This window comes from Rhipicephalus microplus, unplaced genomic scaffold (genome assembly GCF_043290135.1).
Source record: "Rhipicephalus microplus isolate Deutch F79 unplaced genomic scaffold, USDA_Rmic scaffold_13, whole genome shotgun sequence".
Lineage (NCBI taxonomy): Eukaryota > Metazoa > Arthropoda > Arachnida > Ixodida > Ixodidae > Rhipicephalus > Rhipicephalus microplus.
In genome coordinates, this window is record NW_027464586.1 from 22,893,359 (window position 1) to 22,914,649 (window position 21,291).

Sequence of the window (21,291 nt, forward strand, 5' to 3'; positions counted from 1 at the left end):
GAGACTGAGTAGTCAGTCGAGCCTTTCTGGCTTTAGCCAGAATAGCGTTGCGTTTGGAACGGCGCGTAAACCGAACAATGAGATTCTTTGCTCGACCTTTCCATGTTTCGACCATGTGACAAACATCCATATCTAAGTCATCAATGGTTTCGCCCAGTTTCATGCCAGTAGCCTTGATAGTGGCAGTTGCATTACAACCATCGGGCAGACCCTAGAGCTCAATGTTGTTCAACCTCTGATACTGTTCAAGTTCGTCCATCTTATCCCGCTGTAACTGATTTTCATGCTCAAGCTGTGCATTTTTTCCACGAGCTTCTTCATGCCAAGCTTGAGCTCCTTATTATCTCTCTGAATTTCAGAAATGCTTTCCATTGTGTCGGAACAATACTTTACGCTCTCCTTAAGAGAACGAATTTCAAGGCGAAGTTCTCTGCGAAACTCCTCGAAGTGTTTCGCAATTTATTTGCTTTCTTTAGACATGATTCACAATGTACAACCCACAAGAACAAACAAGAAACTCAAAGGTTGTGTTCGGCAGCGGTGTTTTAGAAGAAGGCAATACTAAAAGAACAATATTCTCACCTGAAAATATGCAAGAAAACGGGTTTAGGTGCGTTCAACGAACACACCGCTGCCGAACAGTGCTCGACTAAGGCATGCAGAGTCCTTTTTATCGGCAGGCGACGGTAGGGGCATGCGCAGGCAATGGTAGGCGCAGGCTCAATGGTGCAATTGATGTTGTGGTTTCTTCCCTCTTAGCCGGTGACCACGAGGTATCTTCCTACGTGGACTGTTTTGTATTAGCAGCACTCCACGGAAAAATCCGCTGAAAATACGCAAGAAGACGGGTTTAGCTGCGTCCAAGGAAAGCACCGCTGCCGAACTGTGCTCGACTAAGGCACGCAGAGTCCTTTTTATCGGCAGGTGAAGGTAGGCGCAGGCTCAATGGTGCAAACGATGCCTGTGGTTTTCTCCCCTTGGCCGGTGACCACGAGGTATCTGCGTAGGTGGGCTCTTTTGTATTAGCAGCACTCCACGCGAGCAATCCGCTGAAAATATGCAAGAAGACGAATTTAGCTGCATCTAAGGAACACACCGCTACCGAGCTCAGTGCGGAAATTCTACGTGCATTGCAGTGAAACACAATGTCCAACTGCGTGACGAAATGACATCTCTTGTAAAGGGAAATGGAAAGGCGAGAAAATGCCTGAAAACTATAGACAAGCTCGCAGTGCAGTTTTTGTGTGATAAACAGTTAATATTCTCATATACTGTCGCGAACCCGTGATGTTGTCTTTGCAACACGGAAGTCGATAAATAATTTTACAAGCGAGCCAAATAAAAACAAATGGGCGGATATTTTGTGAGGCTATGACATGCAGAAAAACTTTCGCACGTAAAGCACATGCGCGATCACACCGTTTGCTGCAAAATGACAAGCATGTGTCCGGAGGTACATGCCGCTTGAAAGAAGATATGACAGCTCGCACAATTATAAATATTATAACTATTTTGTAGTGACGGCGTTTGTTATTCATCGAAACTGTAAAGGATTCTAATTTTGTGGAAAAAGTGCACCGCGAGTGCGAGGTGGGACGCACAAAATGCGGTGGCATTGAAAAGAATGCCTGTGCAGCGACATGGCACTTGGAGCCGGAAGTTGATGTTAATGGGCGCCGTAGCCGACAATCCTTTGCGTGAGCCACAATTTTGCTGTCCACCTGTTGATGGGAGAAGTCCAAGCAAGAATGCGATAGGGGCCGTGATAGCGGGCCATTAACTTGGAGGACAGGCCAGAAGTATTCGGTGGGACCAAGAGCCAAACTAGGGCACCCGTTTTTAAAGTAGCATGAGGTCTTCGTCGTCACGCTTAAAGGGGTACTCACAGAAAAATCTTGGGCTCGCGTTTTTCTGCTGCAATGCGTTGCAGGGAGCCTATAGTCATAACACGACACATCATTTGCTGCAGCACGTGACAGATATTTACAGGCCCCTCATTATCAATCAGTTTCAGTTTCGGTTTAGGAGTTCCTAAAACAGGTTGCAACTGTCGCCACCTAGCGTGTGCAACTCTTGACCACGTCAGCACACAAAACTGTGACGCACTTCTGCATGGTCCGTCTAAAGAATTCCTTTCGAACAGGAAAGGGGACTGGAACGTCGCCGAACACACTACTTTCTAAGCGTGCGCCATGGACACGCACTCACAACCAGCCGCCAAGAAATATCGATTGCAGGAACTAACCCTGCAAAAAAAAGTGGCAGCTATGACGTCATCATAACTTGTATGAGGAAGAGCTTTATTCAAGGCGAACTTGAGCTGGAACACACTGATGATGATATCTACAAATGAGGAAATTATACAAATGACGATGACACGTTCAATCGATAAAGAAGAGTCGGGAACTGTGCTCACACTGATTCCCCATCACGCTGGAAGCGGCCTCCTGGCCACGTGAGAGACAATATTAGGAATTGCGTCGGGATACAGTTTCAGCCGAGAAACGTGCACAATTTCTGTCCCACAGCAACAGTGGTCGGAGGGAGCATTAAGTGGTGAGATACGGTAACTAACGGGGGACGTTTGTTCAATCACCGTATAAGGCCCTATAAAACGACTGAGGAATTTTTCACATAAGCCGGGCACACGCACGGGAGCCCACAGAAGAACTTTGTCTCCAGGGGAAAAGGTGACAGCACGGTGAGTTGAGTCGTAGCGAGACTTGAGAGCTTCTGATAGATGCCGGTGTTGATTCGGGCCAGATGATGGCAGTGCTCGAGGCGAGACAAAAATTGTGCGGATGAAGGGCCTGCTGAGGTAGCAGGAGCCGAAAGCAAGGAGGCGTCCAGAGTTACACTTGGAGAGCGGCCATGAACCAGAAAATAGGGAGAAAAGCCGGTGGTGTCTTGCGTAGCTGTATTGTAGGCGAACGTTACGAATGGCAAAATGGCGTCCCAGTTCTTGTGGTCAGGGTTAACGTGCATGGTAGTCATGTCCGAGAGGGTACGTTGAAAGCATTCCGTCAAGCCATTTGTTTGAGCATGATAAGTAGAAGTTGTTTTGTGGATGGTTTTGGCGGTGCATAGAACCTCAGCAACAACAGAGGCAATAAGGACCTTGCCACGGTCGCTGAGCAGATTACGTGGAGCTCCATGGCGTAAAAATACGTCACGCAGAAAAAAATCAGCTACTTCAGTGGCTGTACCCGCGTGAAGTGAGGCGGTTTCTCCGTAACAAGTGAGGTGGTCAACAGCCGTTACAATTCAACGATTTCCATTGGAGGTCACGGGAAGGGGGCCGTACTAGTCTATACCGACGACTTCGAATGGCAATGCGGGACAAGAAAGAGGTTGGAGAAAGCCAGAAGGAGCAGTAGTGGGTCGTTACCACCGTTGACATAAGGCACACGAAGAAACATATTTGGCATTTGCAGATGAGAGGCCAGGCCAGGTGAACCGACTGCGTATTTTGTCGCACGTTTTGTGATAGCCGAGATGCCCAGCAGCAGGATCATTGTGGAATGTCTCAAGAACCTGACGTTGTAGACAACGTGGTATAACGGGGACCCATTTGTTTTCTTCAACGTGGTAAATATAGCGATGTAAAACACCATCGTGAAGCGTGAATTGTTTCAGTTGTCAGCCAAGTCGGGCGTTCGGAGGAGTGGATGCGCCTTCTAAGCGTACTATTATGGAGCGGAGTAAGGGTCAACACGTTGATGCAACACAAGGGTAGAAGGGTGGACGGATCTTAGCCAACTGAGACCTGCGATGGGTAATGCTGCGGTGGAAATTAGTGACGATGGGCTATTACGGTTGGGTAGAGGGCAGCAAGAGAGAGCTTCAGCATCTTGGTGCTTCTTACCAAGCCTGCAGACGACATCAAAGTTGTGCTCTTGTAAACGAAGCACCCAGTGGCCAAGACGACCCTATAAGTTCTTTAGCGATGAAAGCCAGCACAATGTGTTGTGGTCAGTGACGACTGTGAAGTGGCGGCCATGGAGGTATGAACGAAATTTTTGTACCGCCCATACAACAGCAGAGCACTCTTGTTCGGTTATTGTGTAATTTTTCTCGGCAGCAGTCAAACCACGACTGGCGTAAGCGATGACACGTTGGTGTGCGGTGTTGTCAGGCTGCAGTAGAACGGCATCGAGACCATGACCACTGGCGTCAGTGTGAAGAATGGGGGGGGGGGGAAACCTGGATCGAAGTGACATAGTACCAGGTCGGATATCAGGGCTTGCTTCAACGCCAGGAAAGCCTTTTCACAGTCTTCGGCCCAGACGAATGCCGTGTTACTTGCGAGCAGTTGGTGTAACGGAGAGGCAAGCCTTGCGAAATCACGTATGAAGCGCCGAAAGTAGGATGCCAAGCCGAGAAAACTGCGCAGGTGTTTTTGACGCAATGGACGGGGAAACTCGAGGACGGCGGCAAGCTTTTCAGGATCTGGTAGAATACCGTCTTTGCTAACTAAGTGTCCTAGAACCTTCATTGTCTTGCTTGCGAAGGTGCATTTTTTCTATTCAGCTGTAAAACCAGCTTTTGCAAGGCAACCTATAGGACTTCTTCGAGACGTTGTAGATGTTGCGAAAAGGTAGGCGAAAACACTATGATGTCGTCTAGGTAGCATAAACAGGTTTTCCACTTCAGGCCACATAGTGCGCTGTCGATCATACGTTCGAAGGTAGCAGGCGCGTTACAAATTCTGAAAGGCATTACGTTAAATTCATATAGCCCATCTGGGGCGGTAAAAGCCGTCTTCTCTTTGTCAGATCCGCACGCTGGTATTTGCCAGTAGCCCGATCGCAGGTCAAGGCTGCAAAAATATTCTGCACCATGCAACGAATCTAGTGCGTCATCGATTCGTCATCGAGAGGGTAAACATCTTTGCGCGTTATTTTGTTCAGTACCCGGTAATCAACGCAAAAACGTACTGTTCCGTCTTTCTTTTGCACCAACACAGCTGGCGATGACCATAGACTCGAGGAACGACGTATGATATTCCGTCGAAGCATGTCTGAGACGTTTTCCTCAATTATCTTCCTTTCTGCGAGAGACACGCGGTATGGGCGCCGGTGAATTATTCGGGAGCCATCAGTCTGAATTCGGTGAGTCGCAGAAGTTGTCATTCCAAGTACAGCACAATGAATATCAAACAAACAGCGATGTCTGTTCAATGAATTCCGGAATTCTTGACTCTGGGTTGCTGTCAGATCAGGGCTTATCGTCACCGATAGAGGAGTGGGAGAGTTGAGTGGTGGCGTGCTTGGCTCTGGTAGGTCTTCTTGACTTGGAAGGGCAACAATTGCAACGGCATGCGGGTCAATAGCGCGTGTGACTTGATCCACGGGGCAACAATAAGAGTTCGAGGGTCTGATTTACCGCAGTAATAAAAGCAGACCCTTCAGAAAAACGAACAAGGCCTGGAATGATCAGAATGCCTCGATGTACCGTGTGGCCGTAAGGTAGTAGAAGCACGTCACCATCCACAATGTTGATGCAATCAACGCTAATTACTTCTTCTCGGGATGGCCAAGGAACATAATCTTAAGTGGTGACGAGACGAATGCGCTCTTCGGGTTCCGATACAAAAAGTCGGTGGGTTTGAGGTTGATGAGGCGCTGACGACAAGATATAGAAGCGCGTGCAGACGACAGAAAATCCCGCCCCAAAATGAGTTCCTGGGTGCACTCACGGAGAACTGCAACAGCAATATGATGACGAATACCGTCTATGAAATCACGAACTGTACACTGGGCGAGTGGGCGACAAATGGCGTTCGTTGCAGCATGGAGAGACGGGCCCGAGTAAGGTGTTGTTACTTTGCGCAGACGGAAGCAAAGGTCAGAGTGAATAATGGAAATAGCAGCGCCAGTATCCACTAGAGCTTCGACGCGTATACCTTCTACTAACACTGTTAACAAGTTCGATGGTCTGTCTGGAGGAATTGCTGGCTGTCCGGTGGATGCAGTTTCCCCTCCTAAAACTACATTGGGGAGTTTTCCAAGTGGACATTCAAAACATTGGAGGCGGGTCGCAGAGGCGACACGGAACGGCGATTGGGAGATGGTGAGTGGCGGCAAGACTCACGGGAGTTCACAAGCAGACCACTACTGTAAGGTGGAGAGGGCGAACGCTGGAAAGAAGACGCGTAAGGCGTGCGCTGGTAGTTCGTGAGTGGACTGAAGCGTCCGCGTTCATCTGGAGCGTAGCCACGTTGCTCGTCCTGTTAACTCCTTCGGCAAAAGCGAGATATATGACCCCTATAGCCGCAATATCAACAGATTGGGCGTTGAGGACGCGGCATGGCGTAATACGGCTATGGGCGCATCGGTGGTGACCCTGACGCCACAGGTAAATGGCCACATGGTGTAGCCGCTGGGACAGTGGTGGGTGCTGAGAGCACCACGACTTCTGCGTACGTTGGTACCTGACGAGGTCTGGATTCGGCGGAACAAGGTGAATGTGACGCAGATGGAATCTCTTGCCTAATGATTTCCTGCAAGTTGGTTGGAGCGGAGGCAAAAGTAGACAGTGGGGCGCAGTAAGAGCAGCGCCCATGAAGCTCCTCACGAACGATGTCGTGGACAAGGGCACGGATGTCGAGGGCCGCAGGAAGACGACTGTCCGAGGCATAATGGCAGACGAAGAGAGTGCAGTTCTTCTAGTCTCTGGCAAATGGCGATGACATCTTGAGTCGTTGTAGGGTTTTGCGACGCACGGGCGTTGAATGCGACGGTATTTATGCCTTTGATAATATGGCGTATTTGGTCGCTTTGAGGCATAGCTGAATTTCCACGCTTGCACAAGGCAAGAACATCCTCATTGTACGAGGTGTATGATTCACCCGCCAGCTGAATGCGTTCAGCAAGCTTCTTCTTTGCTGCTTCAGCGTGAACACTGGGGGAACCGAAAATCTGACCGAGCTGCCATGCGAACATGTCCCAGTCGGGAAGATCTTGGAGGTGGTTCCAAAACCAGGTTTTGGCAACATCAGTTAGGTAGAAAAGAACCGTACGCAACTTGTGTAGAGTATCCCACCTGTTCAACTCTCTGACGAGGTCATTAATGAGTAGACATTCTTTTTTATTTATTTATTTATTTTTATTTTTACATACTGCAACCCGTAAGGGCTATGGCAGGAGTGGGTAACAGGCCGGTACAAAACATGGAGTAATACTTTGCGAAGGAAAGCAAAATACAAAGTGGCAATACATGGCATCACATGGTGGCACAATGAAGACATGGTGGCAAGAAAGAGAACACAGTAAGCACAGTAAACAGTGAAACGGAAAAAGTAAAACGGTCAAAGGGTATTTATGGATAACAAGAATTCATTTAAGGGCAAAGAACGTATGTCATCCCCTTTGTGACCATCCCCTTTAACGTCATCCCCTTTGAGACGCGAGAATACTGGCGGATCACGCTGGTGGCTGTGGATGAACAGGGTCGACGGCGGAGGCTGCACTGGGCTGGTGGGTTGGATGGACCAAGATTGTCTTGCACTGCCATGGCAGGTGGTAGCAGACGACCCGAATGGAGCTCCAGTGGTAACGTGCGAGAGGACTTGGGGATCGAGAATCACCATCTACCACTTATGAGGAAGAGCTTTATTCAAGGCGAGCACGAGCTGGCACACACGGATGATGATATCTACAGATGAGGAAATCATAAAAATGATGATTACACGTCCAATTGATAAAAAACAGTTGATGACTGTGCTCACTCTTGTTTTGTTGACCGTAGCGTGGTGAAGTGAGGGAAGTATCGGGTCACCTCGGGGTCTCCTCCAATGGTGTCTATAGCGCTATGGAGTCGGTCGCTCACGCAAACTTCAAAATTATTTTAAATACCTTCCAAACTGATTTCACTGTTGATATCTTGCAGATGATATACGATTGTTAATATGATCAACCCCGCAAGCTATCTCAGCCAAGAAATTTTGCGTCAGCACCCCTCTAAGCTTCTGGTGACCTTGGTCGTGGCTCGTAAAGAAACGAGCTAACTGTAGACAATCTTCTGCCTACCTGACAATGTCGGAATTTGGAATGTACTCGCAGGTGTCAGGTGTGTAAGGAAGCGAAGTATCTAGCATGCATGATGGCTCGGGTCTGTATAAAAGAAAGAACGGTGAGAATCTCACGGTCACTTGCGTTGCTGTGTTGTACGCATATGTGACGAGAGAAAGGGCGGTGTCCCAGTTTGCCTGGTCATATGCGGTGTACATCGTCAGCATATCACCGAGAGTGTGATTAAATCATTCAGTTAGGCCATTGATTTGCAGGTGATATGCGGCCGTTTTGCGGTGAACGATGTTACACTGAACGAGCACTTCGTGGGCGTCGGATTGACAAAAAAACATGTCCTCTTGCTCAGAAGTTCATGATTTTCATCTTGGCGCAAAACGAAGTTGCGTATGTTGAAAAACGCACCTTCTCTAGTTGTTGCAGTGTGCAATGCTGCCAATTTCGCATAAAGCACGAGACAGACGTGCGGTTTTCTCTGCGATTTGGCGTGTGGTGCGACGATGTGAGTGCCGGAGTGGTGACGTTTTGTGACGTATCTCTGCGTCGTACTGCCGCATAGCCGGTGCGGCGAGCATCAAACCGGCCAGATATTTTCGCCGCAGCATTTCACCGCCGCATGGCAGCAGCCAATCACAGCGCGAGCGTACGAGTGGCGTCAAGTTGCTAGTGGCACCATCTCCCAGTCGCCACTCCCATCACCCGTTATCCAAGGCTCTAAACGAGCCGATGAAGCGTGTGAGCGTGGATTTGCTGACATCGCCGACTGCGCTGGTGTGACAAACATGAAGTATTTTTTCTGGTGACGTGATATTATTCTGGACTGAATAAAGGGATGCTTGAAGTGTGCCTTTTCTGCACGACAACGCCCGTTTGGAAACCGCTAGCGAAATCGGAGACGGTGAGCAGCGATGCAAAATCATTTCGCTGGTAAACACAGCTACCAGCTCTGGCTCGCTTCGCTTCCACCTTTGCTCTTCACATCGGTGGCATCAATAAAGTAATAATGTAGGCTAACGCATTACATACGAGTGCAATGCTTGATAGTGTTAAAAAACAATCGCTCGATGACGAGCTCGCGTTAGAGCGGCGTAGGCGACGGTCGGCACCCGCAATGCTAGGCCTACCTGTCGGAGTCGTGAATAATCAGCTGTTGCCGTGGTTACAACGTGCTTGTCGTTCGTGAATGCAATTTATTAATCTTTTTTGTGGAACGACGCGTGGCTTTGTAATGTTATTTGTTTTCAGCCTCATTACGAGAATACCAAGTCATTCGACCCTGCAGGCCGAGGCGCCGCAGGGTGGTGGAGCCTGCCGCTGACAGCTTCTTCGCCCCCGTGTGTCCCAAAACGTCGCCTGTGGCACGCCACATCGCACGGAAAATCGCACGTCTGTCTCGCGCTTAAAACGCGTAAGGTGGTTTACGCTGACGATGATTCATCTATTCTCATAAGTGGTCGAGGGAAGTGGACCGTAAAATCAATGCTGACGTGGTCAAATGAACGCACTGGGCACGGGAGAGGTTGAAGTGTACTGGCAGCTTGTTGAGGGGGAGCCTTTCGTCACTTACAGGCAGTGCAAGCGTGGATATACTTGCACACACACAGGTATATTCCGCGCATATAGTAGCTCTGACGCAAACGGGTGTACGTCCTGAGAACGCCAGCGTGAATGCTTTGTGAATGGGTGTGAAAACCAGCACACATTGGCATGCGCATGTGGCCAGGTACCACAAGCAGCCACCTCCAGCCATCGGCTGCGTAATTCCGCGTTCAGAGGCGACCATCTAGAGAGGCGAAATGCGGCGCTTGACGACATAGAGCTCTGGAAGTGAGTAAGCTTGTGGATCTGCCAGAAAGTTGAGCAAGTGAGAAACCCACGTGTTCTTGCGTTGCTCTACTTAGGTGTCGGTGACGTCGACTGGTGAGAAGGAAACGGACAGTACAGCCGTGGCGAATGTTAGAGGGGAACGGGAAAGAGCGTCCGCGTCAGAGTGCTTGGGGCTTGATCACACACGAACGTCCTACTCTGGTAGCCTGAACACCCAGCGATTAAGTCCTCCCGACAGATCTTTTAGCGATTAGAGCCGCCACAGAGCATATTGATTAGTGAAAACGTCGCAAGGGCGGACATAACGACACGGATGAAACTTAGCCAAAGACCTAATTATGGCGACGTATTTTTTTTTTCATGACAAAATAATGGCACTCGGCTATCTTCGGAGTTCAACTCGCGTAAGCTGCGACGTACTCCTGGTATCCCGGCTTTTCTGAGCCAACACGGTGCCAAGGCCGACCACACTGGCCTCAGTACAAATTTTTGTGGGAGCATCCAGGTCAAAGTGTCTGAGTATCGGAGGCAAGGTTGGTAAGCACCGAGGCGTCTCGGAAGATGTTCCACACTCTGGTTACCAGGCAGACAGGCCGTTGGAGGCTGTGAAAAAGTTGGTAAAAGGGGTGGTGTTGAAAGCGTAGTCACGCGCGAATCGGCCGAAATAGAAAAATAGCTCAATGAAACTACCAAGCGTCTTCATACAAGTGGGCTTGGGGAATTCCGCTACGGCCCGGAGATTTTCTAGGTCCTACAACACTCGTTCTTTGCAAACGACGTGACCCAGTGTAGTCAACGGGTATGCCGCAAAAGGACACTTCTTTATGTCGAGCTCGAGACCATCTAAGCTAATCCACGTTAGAATCTCCAGAAGGTGGACAGGGTGAGTTGAAAAATCTGTAGAAATAAATACGATGTCGTCCAGGTCACCAATGAAGCCGAGTCTCTTCAGCTCCGCCTTTTGGCGTCTCAGGCCTTATTGACGCAGCTGTCAAGACTGGGCGAGTCATTCGCTGGCACGGCGCTTCTCCGGCGGCTAAGAGCAAGAACTGGCTCACATTTCAACGCGGTACTAAACACATTTCGATATTTAGGCTTGAAACTGCCTACACGGCGCCATATGGACCCGCCATGGTCTTTTATGGATGTTGCGTGTGACTTCAGCGTACCCAACCTACCAGCGAAGCGCATCATTCCAGCCGCGGAAGCAAAATTTCTTGCTCTGGACCACTTGAGCACCATGTACCGCAGCCACCTACAATTGTACACCGACGGATAAGTGTGCACACATACGGATAGCTGCGCACGGCTTTCTGCATACCATGCCTTGGCGTGTCATGGTCGGGCCGCCTGGATCGCGTGGTTTCGTCCACAACGGTAGAAAGCGCTGCAATCACGGCAGCTTTGCGGAAATTGTGATCCTTTTCTGCACGAGATGTTGTAGTGCTGACGGACTCAAAATCGGTGCTACAAAGACTGCATCGTAGCCTACCTCAAGAAAAGTTCACCAGGCAATCTCTGGCACTAATCAAACACCTAAATGGCAAGAGTTTTAATATAAAGTTCCAGTGAATCCTATCCCACGTTGGCATTGAAAGCAATGAAAAGGCTGATGCCTTTGCATGCGAAGCACGTTCATCTGTTCCTAAAGTAAGAACTTCGAAGACTTACCAGAACAACCAAGATGTGATACACAATCATTTCAAGGCGATCTACAAGTTTCCACACCAAGCATGTGTAATTCATGGACTTTCTCGTGAACAAGCGACGCTGTTGTACCGCATAAGAACCGGCTCCGCATACTCCCCGGCCTGGTAATTCAAGACTGGGAGATACGCTTCCCCGTTCTGTGCCTTCTGTGGTGACATCGGGAATATTGAACATTTCATTTGGCTTTGCCCACTGTTTAATGTGCAAAGAGCAGGGATGATCCGCACCTTGCGAAAAGGCTGTCATAGGCACCGGACAGTTGATGACGTCATCTTTCCTGAAGGACCCACGGCAACTAGGAGGAACGTGCAATGAATTTTGTTGGTCTTCCTACGAGACACTGGGCTGTCTGACCCGTGGTGACAATTTCCAAATTCAGGAGATGCTTAGGCGGAACAATTTACGGCCATACAGGCCAGGCTAACCCCGCCTGCTGCAACACCACCACCACCACCACCGTCCAGGTAGCAAAAGAAGGTGTTAAACTTGTAGCCGCGAAGAACGTTGTCCACCATCCATTCTAATGTAGCTGGGACACTGCACAGTCCGAACGGCATGACGTTACATTCGTTAAGTCCATCAGGCATGACGAAAGAGGTATTCGAACGATCAGTGTCAGACACCGGTACTTGCCAATGCCCTCAGCTTAAATGTATGGAAGAGAAATATTCTGCGCTTTGTAAGCAGTCAAGAGCATCATCGGTGCACGGAAGGCGGTACAGATTCTTCCGGGCTATCTTATTGAGGCGGCAATAGTCGACACAGAATCCTATGGTTCCATCCTTCTTACGCACAAAGACGACAGGAAAGGGACCGGGGTTTTGAGAAGGCTGAATCACGTCGCGTTGAAGCGCGTCGTTTATTTGTCCGTTATTATTCTTGCGCTCCGCCGCGAGAACTCGATAGGGTCGTTGACGTAACGCAGCATGGGAAGCGGTGTCGGAATGGTGAGTGACGCTCCTCGTGCGGCCCAAGGTTAGTGGGGCGCGATCAAAAGATGAGAGCAAGCCATGCAGAAAAGCGAGAAGGTCGCTGTGACGCGATGGTGGTAGGTCGTTGGCTATTAAAGGTTGAAACTTATCTAGGGATGAAGACGTCGGAACTGGTGACTTTATGGCGTTTAGCTGAAGGTACGGTGCGTCCTCGGCGATGTGCAGAGAATTGAAGAAGTTGGCGCTTTGTATACGCCCCACAGATTACTCTCGAAGCAACATCACGGCAGACGTGAGTGAGTAGGCAGTGGGCATCATCGTCGCAGCAGATTTAACTGAGAGTAGTGCAAATTGCAGTTGTAAGCCGCGGTGACAGAGGAAGACTTTTGACAGAGCGAAGAGTGCTGCCCCATCTGCAACAGTCGTACGCGTTACGGGCACAAAGGCCCAGGGTTAGAGGTCATTATCTGTGTCCTCTGCGACAAGTTTGTGAGGAGGAAGATCTCCTGAAGAAAAGGTCTGCGAGAGCGTAAGAGCAAATTCTGCGCGAGAGCAGTCAATGATGGTGATATGGCTTGAGAGTAAGTGCCGCCCGAGAATAATGTCGTAGGACCAGGACGGTAGCGCGAAAAACTCGATTATGTAGAGGGCGTCTTGAATGGTGATCCGCGCTGTGCTTACAGCTGACGGCGCAATGCACTGGGAGCTGGCAGTACATAGCATTAGTCCTGACAACGACGTAGTCATCTTCTTTAACTTGCAGCACCGTGCCTCAGAGATGACAAAAATAATGGCTCTTGGGTCAATAAGCGCTATGGCGGTGGTTCCTTTGACATGAACCTCGATAGCACTTTGCGACGAAACACATGAAGGCCTTAGGCAGTTCGACTTGCCTGCAGCTTTTGCCACCGGAGCTGAAAAAATCGGTTTTCCTCACCTGTAGCGTAGTGAAGTTTCATGGAGACAGAGAGCGTCATCGAGGAGATGGGATCGGGTACTGGAGGAGGAGGAGCAGTTACCCGAGAAAGGAGTCGGTGGTGTGCTTGGCGACGAGTGGTCGGGCATGGCCATTGCGTTGAAAAAAAAAGGTAGGTAGTTGTGGCACTGGCGAGTGACGTGGCCAGAGACACCGTGGGTGAAGCAGATGGGCCTGTTGTCCAGCGTTCGCCACGCGTCTGAGCGGAGGTTTAACAGAGGCGATGGCCCGGCGTAGGGAAGCGGTGGTGCAGAGTTCGTGGTCGGTGGTGAGGCAGGGTTCGACATCACAGGGTAGGCATAGGTTAAAGGCTGGTGTGGTGGCCTAGAGGGGATGGCAGTGTAAGTAAGCGGTGAAGAGACGGGCTCAGAGATGAGGGCTTAGAGAGGCAGCTGCTTAGGGGGCTGAGAGGCGATGGCAGCGTAAGTGCTGAGGATACGGGTGGTTGCTGTGACATAGGAGGTATTGCCTACGTGTTATGGTTGCGAATGAAGTGCTGCATTCAGGGGCCAAGGTCAGTGCCGGTGCGTTCGTAAGAGGGAGCAATAAAACCTGACGCACTACCTCCTCACGGATGATGTTCTTGATGGTGGATAGCAGTGGCTGCTGATCGGTATGGAGAGCAGTAAGCTGCAACCTGGATATTCCGTCGAGCATGTGCGGGTTCAGCGTGCGATCGAGCGCTGCCGATGCAACTCTTCGAAACTCTGACACATGGGCGTCCGTACTGCGACAGTGGGTTGGTTCTTTGCGAGCAGCAACTGAAAGGTGTCCTCGATGCCCATGAGGATGTGCTTAATTTTCTCCTCTTCAGCCATGGTGGACTTGACATGGTTGCAGAGGTTTAGTACATCTTCAAAGTAGCTTGTGAACTGTTCTCACCGGGTAGCTGCACCCATTGACGCAATCGCTGCTCTACCTGAAGTTCGCAAGCCGATGGCCGACCGAAGACGACGGTAATGGAAGTCTTGACGACAAATCAAGTGGAAAGTTCAGTCTGGTGTCTATACCACAAATACGCCATGTTGGTAAGATAAAGCTTGACGTACCCAAGCTTCATTTGGTCATCCCTCTTATTACTGGCACTAGTACACTCGTACTTCGATAGCCAATCACTTACATCCGAGGCCGCGGACGCGGTGAAGATGGGCGGCTCTCGCTGGCGATACACGGCACCGCAAGTGACGTGGACGACTGAGTGTCCAGGCTAGGAAGGGATCTCTTTTGCCATGACGGTAACGGGCTCACGAAGCGTGGGGAACTTCCGGGAGCAAATGGCTGAGTTGGTACAGGGAATTCATGTACCTCCACCAAATGTGACGTGGTTTCTTGACGCTGGACATCAGGGAACATCAACGAACATTAAACCTGAAGCATTGAGGAGTGGTGGGCGGCAAGCAGTCAAAATCCGGGCAAGCGAGCTCGAGTTTAGTGCTGCGATTTATAATGGGCTTTCTTGCTCGTGCCATTCGTCCTGTTCTTGTCTTCACTACAAAACGAGGGATTTATACTAACATCCAGTGAATAATTAAATAGCTCAATGAGGGAAGTTATTCACAAAATTATGATCGATACTTTTTGAGGCATATAATAAACAGAAATTGTTGAGTAAAACAGACATGGCATCATAAAATGAAAACTAAACACTTGACAAATTGATGAGCGAGCTAAGCAAGCAAAGGATCGATTCGGTGTATCAGAAGCAGGAGGAGTGAGCATTATGGAACAGAAAGAAAGAGTATCAAAACAAAGCAGTAACAAGAAATTCACACTTTGAGGACTGAAACACTTGCTTAAGCCCAAAAAACAGTGGAAGTCGAGCACAAAGGTGCGCACTGGCATTGTAACAATGTGTTAATTAACATATTCCCACTTGTGTGTACACTTGTACACGTTTAGTTTTCGTAGGAAAGCATATGATCAATAACGACTTCCGCGGACGTGAACTTTCCCGAGATTTATCACGATCAGCGTACAAGATAGCAGAAAAACCACAAGACAGTGCGCGACACAAGCGCTATCTAGCAACTGAAAGTTTATTAGGAAGAACGTGTTATACATACGCAAATATGTAGGCATGAAAAAACCTTGACAACCCCACCACTAAGCACGTATTCATGTTTGCTGTACATACAAAATGTATGCATCTGTGAGAGCGATTGGAGGCTAGCTCAAGCACCTCTCTCTTGCTTTTATGATTTCATACGCTTCATCAATTTCAAGCGTGCACTGCTCTCTATGCAGCATCACCACAGCGGTATTGTTGAAGTCAGCTGCGCAGCCGCACTGCCGGCAATGAAGGGCAAGATGCGTAGATGGTGTATATTTCAGAGAGCTACATAGATGCGTACATTGTGTACGTTTCAGAGTACACCATCAATAGAAACAAACCAGAAAATTATTGCTAGATACGTCAAGGTACAAGGGATGAAAATTTCTTTCAGTCCACCAGCGCTGAAAGAACTTTTTGAGGCCCAGGACGTGAACTATTTCAGGTCACGCATGCCGCCGTTTGAGGCTGTGTCACTCCTTCAGGGACAGTCTCATATACCAGTGGCCCGAGCCCTAGGGTTACTAGATAACCCTATGGCTCGAGGACCCTAGTAACCCTAGGGAACTTAATAACCCTAGGGTTACTCAGTAAGGTCTAAAATACCGGCGTATGAGCTTCTCACTGAGCCCAAGATGGCGAATAGGTGTTTATGCGATAACGCGATCATCGGGTGTGTTCTCTTCATATCGTCACTATATGTAGAAGAGTCGGGCGCCTATGTGCTGCTGCTCTTGTGCGCGTTCGAGCAAGCTGGCAGGCTCTTCGGCACGTGGAAGGAAACCGGCGACATCAGCATATATTCCCCTGTCGTCGATGTAGGGCAACATCGCATACAGCAAGCTCATGACTGAGCAGCCGTAGACATGCTTGAAAGGAGTCGTCTGCGTTGAATTGTGTGGTGTGGTGTTGTACGCGAACGTGATGTAAGGTAGAATTTTGACCCAAGTCTTGTCCGAACATCGACATACATAGAAAGTATGTGGGTGAGTTGTAATTCAAACGTTCCGTGGGGTCATTTTTCTGGGGGTTGTATGCTGTCATGCACCGTGTGCTCAGATTTGGGTGCACGTTAAAGAACCCCAGGTGGTCGAAATTTCCGGAGCCCTCCACTACGGCGTCTCTCATAATCATATGGTGGTTTTTGGGACGTTAAACCCCACATATCAATCAATCAATGCTGTCATGCACCGGTGTGGCACACGCGTAGGTTTGGCTGCGTGGGGTCTACCATGCCACTGTCGGTCATAAGGACCTCTGGTTTGCCATGGCGGATGACAATGCTTTTCCAAACAAGAAAACGCTACAAGCGTTGAAGACAGCGGACGCGTTTCAAATCTGCTCCGTCTTTCGTAAATTAATTCGCAGCATTCAGGTAGAATATCCGTGTTATTTTCACACCATTGTCTTCTGCATTTTCCCCGAAGTCTAGCGATGTTTTGTGTCAAGGTTGGGACTGCCTTTTTGCCATTTTATGGAACTTTTTGTTGAGGCCTCTGTGACGCCAAGCTGAGGTGTGTTCCGGACACCTAGTGTGCCACAGTCACGGCTGCGTGTCGATTTTCCACAAGCCGCTATGGAAGTGCAACTTTAAGGAGCTGACATTTTACCTACTGAGATCTCCTACGAAGCAGGATGGCGCCCCGAGGAAACGACATCATCGTTGTGAGTACACCTCGTTCTTCTAATGTTGAATGGTACCACCGACTTGCCAGCTTTCAGCTCGCCGAACACCGGTTCGAGATACGGGCTTACCTGACTGCAGCCGACTATACAGTCAAGAGGGTCTACGAGGTATTCTCCTCGACGAACACGCCGAAGCCATTCACCTTAATATCGTCAACAAGAAGAATCTGACCACCTTGGCGGCCAAAAGACGGAGCAATTGCGTCGGTCACCATCGCATTCGACCATAGCCCTGTTTCAACGTGGGTGTACTGCAGGAGTGCCATGTTGAGGTGCACGTTCTACAGAAAGCAGATCGACGTGTGCCATCATTGCGAACGTGTCGGGCATCGCATGTATGCCTGCCCCAACCTCAAAGACCATGTGTGTAGAGGATGCGGAGCTCCATACAGACCTCAATCACAAATGCACGCAGGCGTGTAGCCTCTTTGCGAAAGCTCGTCCCACTACGGACAAGGCCGACAAGGCTCGACTCAGCGTGATCATAGGCCATACGGCCACCGCTAGAATTGGATAAATCCTCACCTGGTCGTGAGGTAAAATTATAATGGCTTTGGTGGAATCCTCGATATCATATATACGTTAAATAAAAGCGTGCTCACCAACGCGCTGTGGTGCATTAGCGCAAGCCAACACAATGTAAAAATTCTGAAAGATGATACGTTGGGCAACACTCTTTTGCTAATTTTTTGTACCTGCTAAAGTGCACTTTTGTCTACAGATATGCTTATTATCACTTATATTTCAAAGATCTGGAGCTTCTCCTGCAAGAGTTGAACGCGATAACGATATGTTGTCCCTAGGACATACCGAGTTCAAAATGGCTTGTGTCAATGAAGCTTTGGCTGCATCCTGTGTATTGGGTAGCTCGCTTTGAACTACAAGCGATTGTGCACGTGAAATATTTCAGATACTGCTATGCACCCACTACGTGGCTTCAAGAGAAAAGGTGCAGTAACGTGTGCGTGTTTTTTTTTATTGAGTGGCCCGCTGTAAGCCAGGATGTTAATGGAATCAGCGCTTCTGACGCCCAATTGCAATGTACGCTTGTACCATGCATTAACCACAATATTTCATGTTGCATTGTGAAGCATCCATGCAGGATGCCTGTGTTTGTAAATTTACTTTCACTGCATTACCAAGCAGACGCATGGCTCTGTGGTAAAACACCCGCTTCGCATGCATGAGACCCCATTCGAACCTTACTCAGACTGCACATTTTGTTTTATTTGAATATTTGACAATTTTCGGTCACGCACAAGGTGATGACTTTTCGCTCACAATCTACGACGACGACGCCGCCGACGCCGGCGTATCGATGGAAGGAACTCTTTTCCGCTATCGTCTTAAAAGTGTGTCTACGAGCAATAAGCATCGAGAACGTCAGTCTTTCTTATCGCGTCCGTTTTGAGAGACGCACACTTAAACTTTATACACGCCCATGCAAGACCCTGAGTAAAGCAGCTCCAACTCTTCGCGAACACTATGCCGTGCCCGGCAGCCCTCAAACATTTCAATGCCGCCTTTTCCGGCAGCTGCTAGCACTGTGGGGAGAGGTCTTCGGACATCTACCAAAGGGTACGCGCCTGCCCCTGCAACCCTGCGGTACCCCCTGAACCCAGCCTTATCGAGATGAGAGGGTGATGACCCTGCTTGGTTGTTTTAGCCTTCAGGCCCAAAAGGCCTTGGTTTGACGAACCCAGGCAGCAGCCGGCGCCAATAAGATGCCGTACTAAAGATCCCCACGTAAAAACTATTGGTTCATTGATATGTGGGGTTTAACGTCCCAAAACCACATTATGAGACACGCCGCACTGGATGGTGCTGGAAATTTTAACCACCAGGGGTTCTTTAACGTGCACCGAAAACTTAGCACACGGCAAAACAACATTTACGCCTCCATTGAAAATGCAGCCGCTGCAGCTGGAATTCAGTCCCGCGACCTGCAGGTCAGCAGCCCAGTACCTTAGCCACTAGACCACTGCGGCGAGGTAGAAGCTGTTGGTGGAGGCATGAATGCTCAATGGAGGCAGAAATATTCGTAGCCCGTGTGCTTCAGATTTGGGTGCACGTTAAAGAACACCAGATGGTCAAAATTTCTGGACCCCTCCACTACCCTCGTAATTATATAGTGGTATCGGGACGATTATTATGCCTCGATCTTCCTGTACAGGTGCCTCTTTCTCACGCATCAGCGGTAGCCTGGCTGACTACGCGTACGCCTACGAGGGGTCGCTGCCGCTCAGCGTGTTCATCGGCTGCTGCAAGTACGAAGAGCCACGGTCCTTGCAAGGCCACTTCGACCAGACTCGCGGGCCCCTCCTCAAGCTTCTGCGCATGGCAGACAGAGGTCAGACGCTGCGATAGAAACCTCATACTGCCATGCGCATTTGTTATTCACACTTAAGTTTCATTCGGTTTTTGACCACAAAGCTTGTCTGGAATGCTCAACGCAAACTGCACCTCATTGTTCCAGAAGAATCACGATTATATTAGATTGTTTTGTTAAGATTACGACTACTTCGCGGACATTACAGCTTATTTTGTAACCTTCGCGGCCGCCAGCCATTACGCTAGAATGTTTGACGCCACGCGTACAGATGCCGACGTGCTTCACCGCTTGTCACTTGATCGCCGACGCCACGGAGGAAGGAAAAGGTAAGGAGAGGCCCTGACGTCACTCGTTGTGAAGCCGCGATGAAGCCGGAAGTCGGCCATATTGAGTAGGCAAATTCTCCTCTCTTGTTTACATATGAATGCGAAGCAGAAGGCGCGACTCCCTCTCCGGCTCGGAAAGCACGTGGGCTGCGCAGCGCGTGTGTAGTGACGATCGGAAACTAATGGAACTGAGCTCATCACTCAGAGCCAGCGGGACAGCTTCAACGAAATCGCTTCGTCCGAGTAATAACAGGGAATAACAGCTCGCCGACAACGAAGCAACTACGAGAGAACGCGCGCTAGATGCACTGACAACGGCGAGTGCTTTCACGTCATTAATTCAGCAACTGTACAGACAACACGATCGGTCGTGCGCCTTCTACGGTTGCATTCCGCCACGCGGCCGACGCAGCGTCCTGCCACTGTGTCCGTGTTCCGCGTGAAAATCACCGGCGTCAGCATTCTGCGACCGTGGTGACTGAGCACGGTGCTAGTGACAGTTGAACGTGGTTGCTGTTACGTTGAGATTACATGCAATGCTGGTGGAGAGTGTACCAAGCGGAACAGAAAAGGTGTTTTAATACGCACATGCAAGTTGTTACTGTACACACACAACACGAAACTACGTATGTGCACATGGTCCTCACGGCGTCTTGCTGGGCTCAACAGCGTCGTCCATTGTCACAAGCAGGAGCACTGCTCAACCGCCACTGACCTGCAAGGCGTTCGTCGTCATTCAGCTTCGTCATGGTGCCCAACGCCATTTCGCTGAACACTAACTGCTTCATCCGCGTCATCCGCCGCACGACACATGGATATGCACTTGTTCTACGCACTGTTGAAACCCCGTGATGGACAAAGGGATTTGTAAACGTTGCTAAGAGTAATGTAACAGCCAGGAGAACACTGCGTAACCAATAACGCGGCGCAGAGCACAGATATTGTCCGCCACAGCTCAGAACGAGACCTGGGGAGGCAGACATTCCGCCGCCAGCCGCGGCCGCTCACTGCTAAACCAGCTCCACTGCTCAACACGTAACCATAGCAACGCCGCCATTGTGCCGTCTGAATATGGCCGCCATGATGTCATTTCCACCACACTTTTTACGCCCTGCGCCGGCTGGGCATGCCCTCTCCTTACCTTTTTCCTTCCTCCGTGGCCGACGCAGTGTTCGCCGCTATCAGTAGCCGTGTGTTGTTGTAATCTGACCTTCAGTTTCCTGGCCAGAAGTTCGATTGAATAAACAGTTTCATTTGAACATTCGAGCATCTTCTCTTCTTGCACATCATGGCCTAGTGACAATACCACGGCCAATATAACAATGAAACCTAAAGATGATAGGCCATCGGGGGAGGGGCATGCTGAATCTCACTGTCAGTCGTGCAGTCGTGACGTCACGCGTGTCATTCTTGTTGAGGCCT

The 21,291-nt window shown here is 49.6% G+C and overlaps 1 protein-coding gene across 2 annotated transcripts in view; it reads left to right on the plus strand.

The window, feature by feature from the left end:
• Positions 1–21,291, plus strand: part of LOC119162992 (carboxypeptidase M-like) — a 1,476,599-nt gene that overhangs the window by 1,128,457 nt on the left and 326,851 nt on the right. For both annotated transcript variants that reach the window (XM_075882656.1, XM_075882657.1), the window contains one exon: positions 19,385–19,561. In XM_075882656.1, the coding sequence (XP_075738771.1) occupies positions 19,385–19,561 (177 nt within the window). The remainder of the gene's footprint in view (positions 1–19,384; positions 19,562–21,291) is intronic.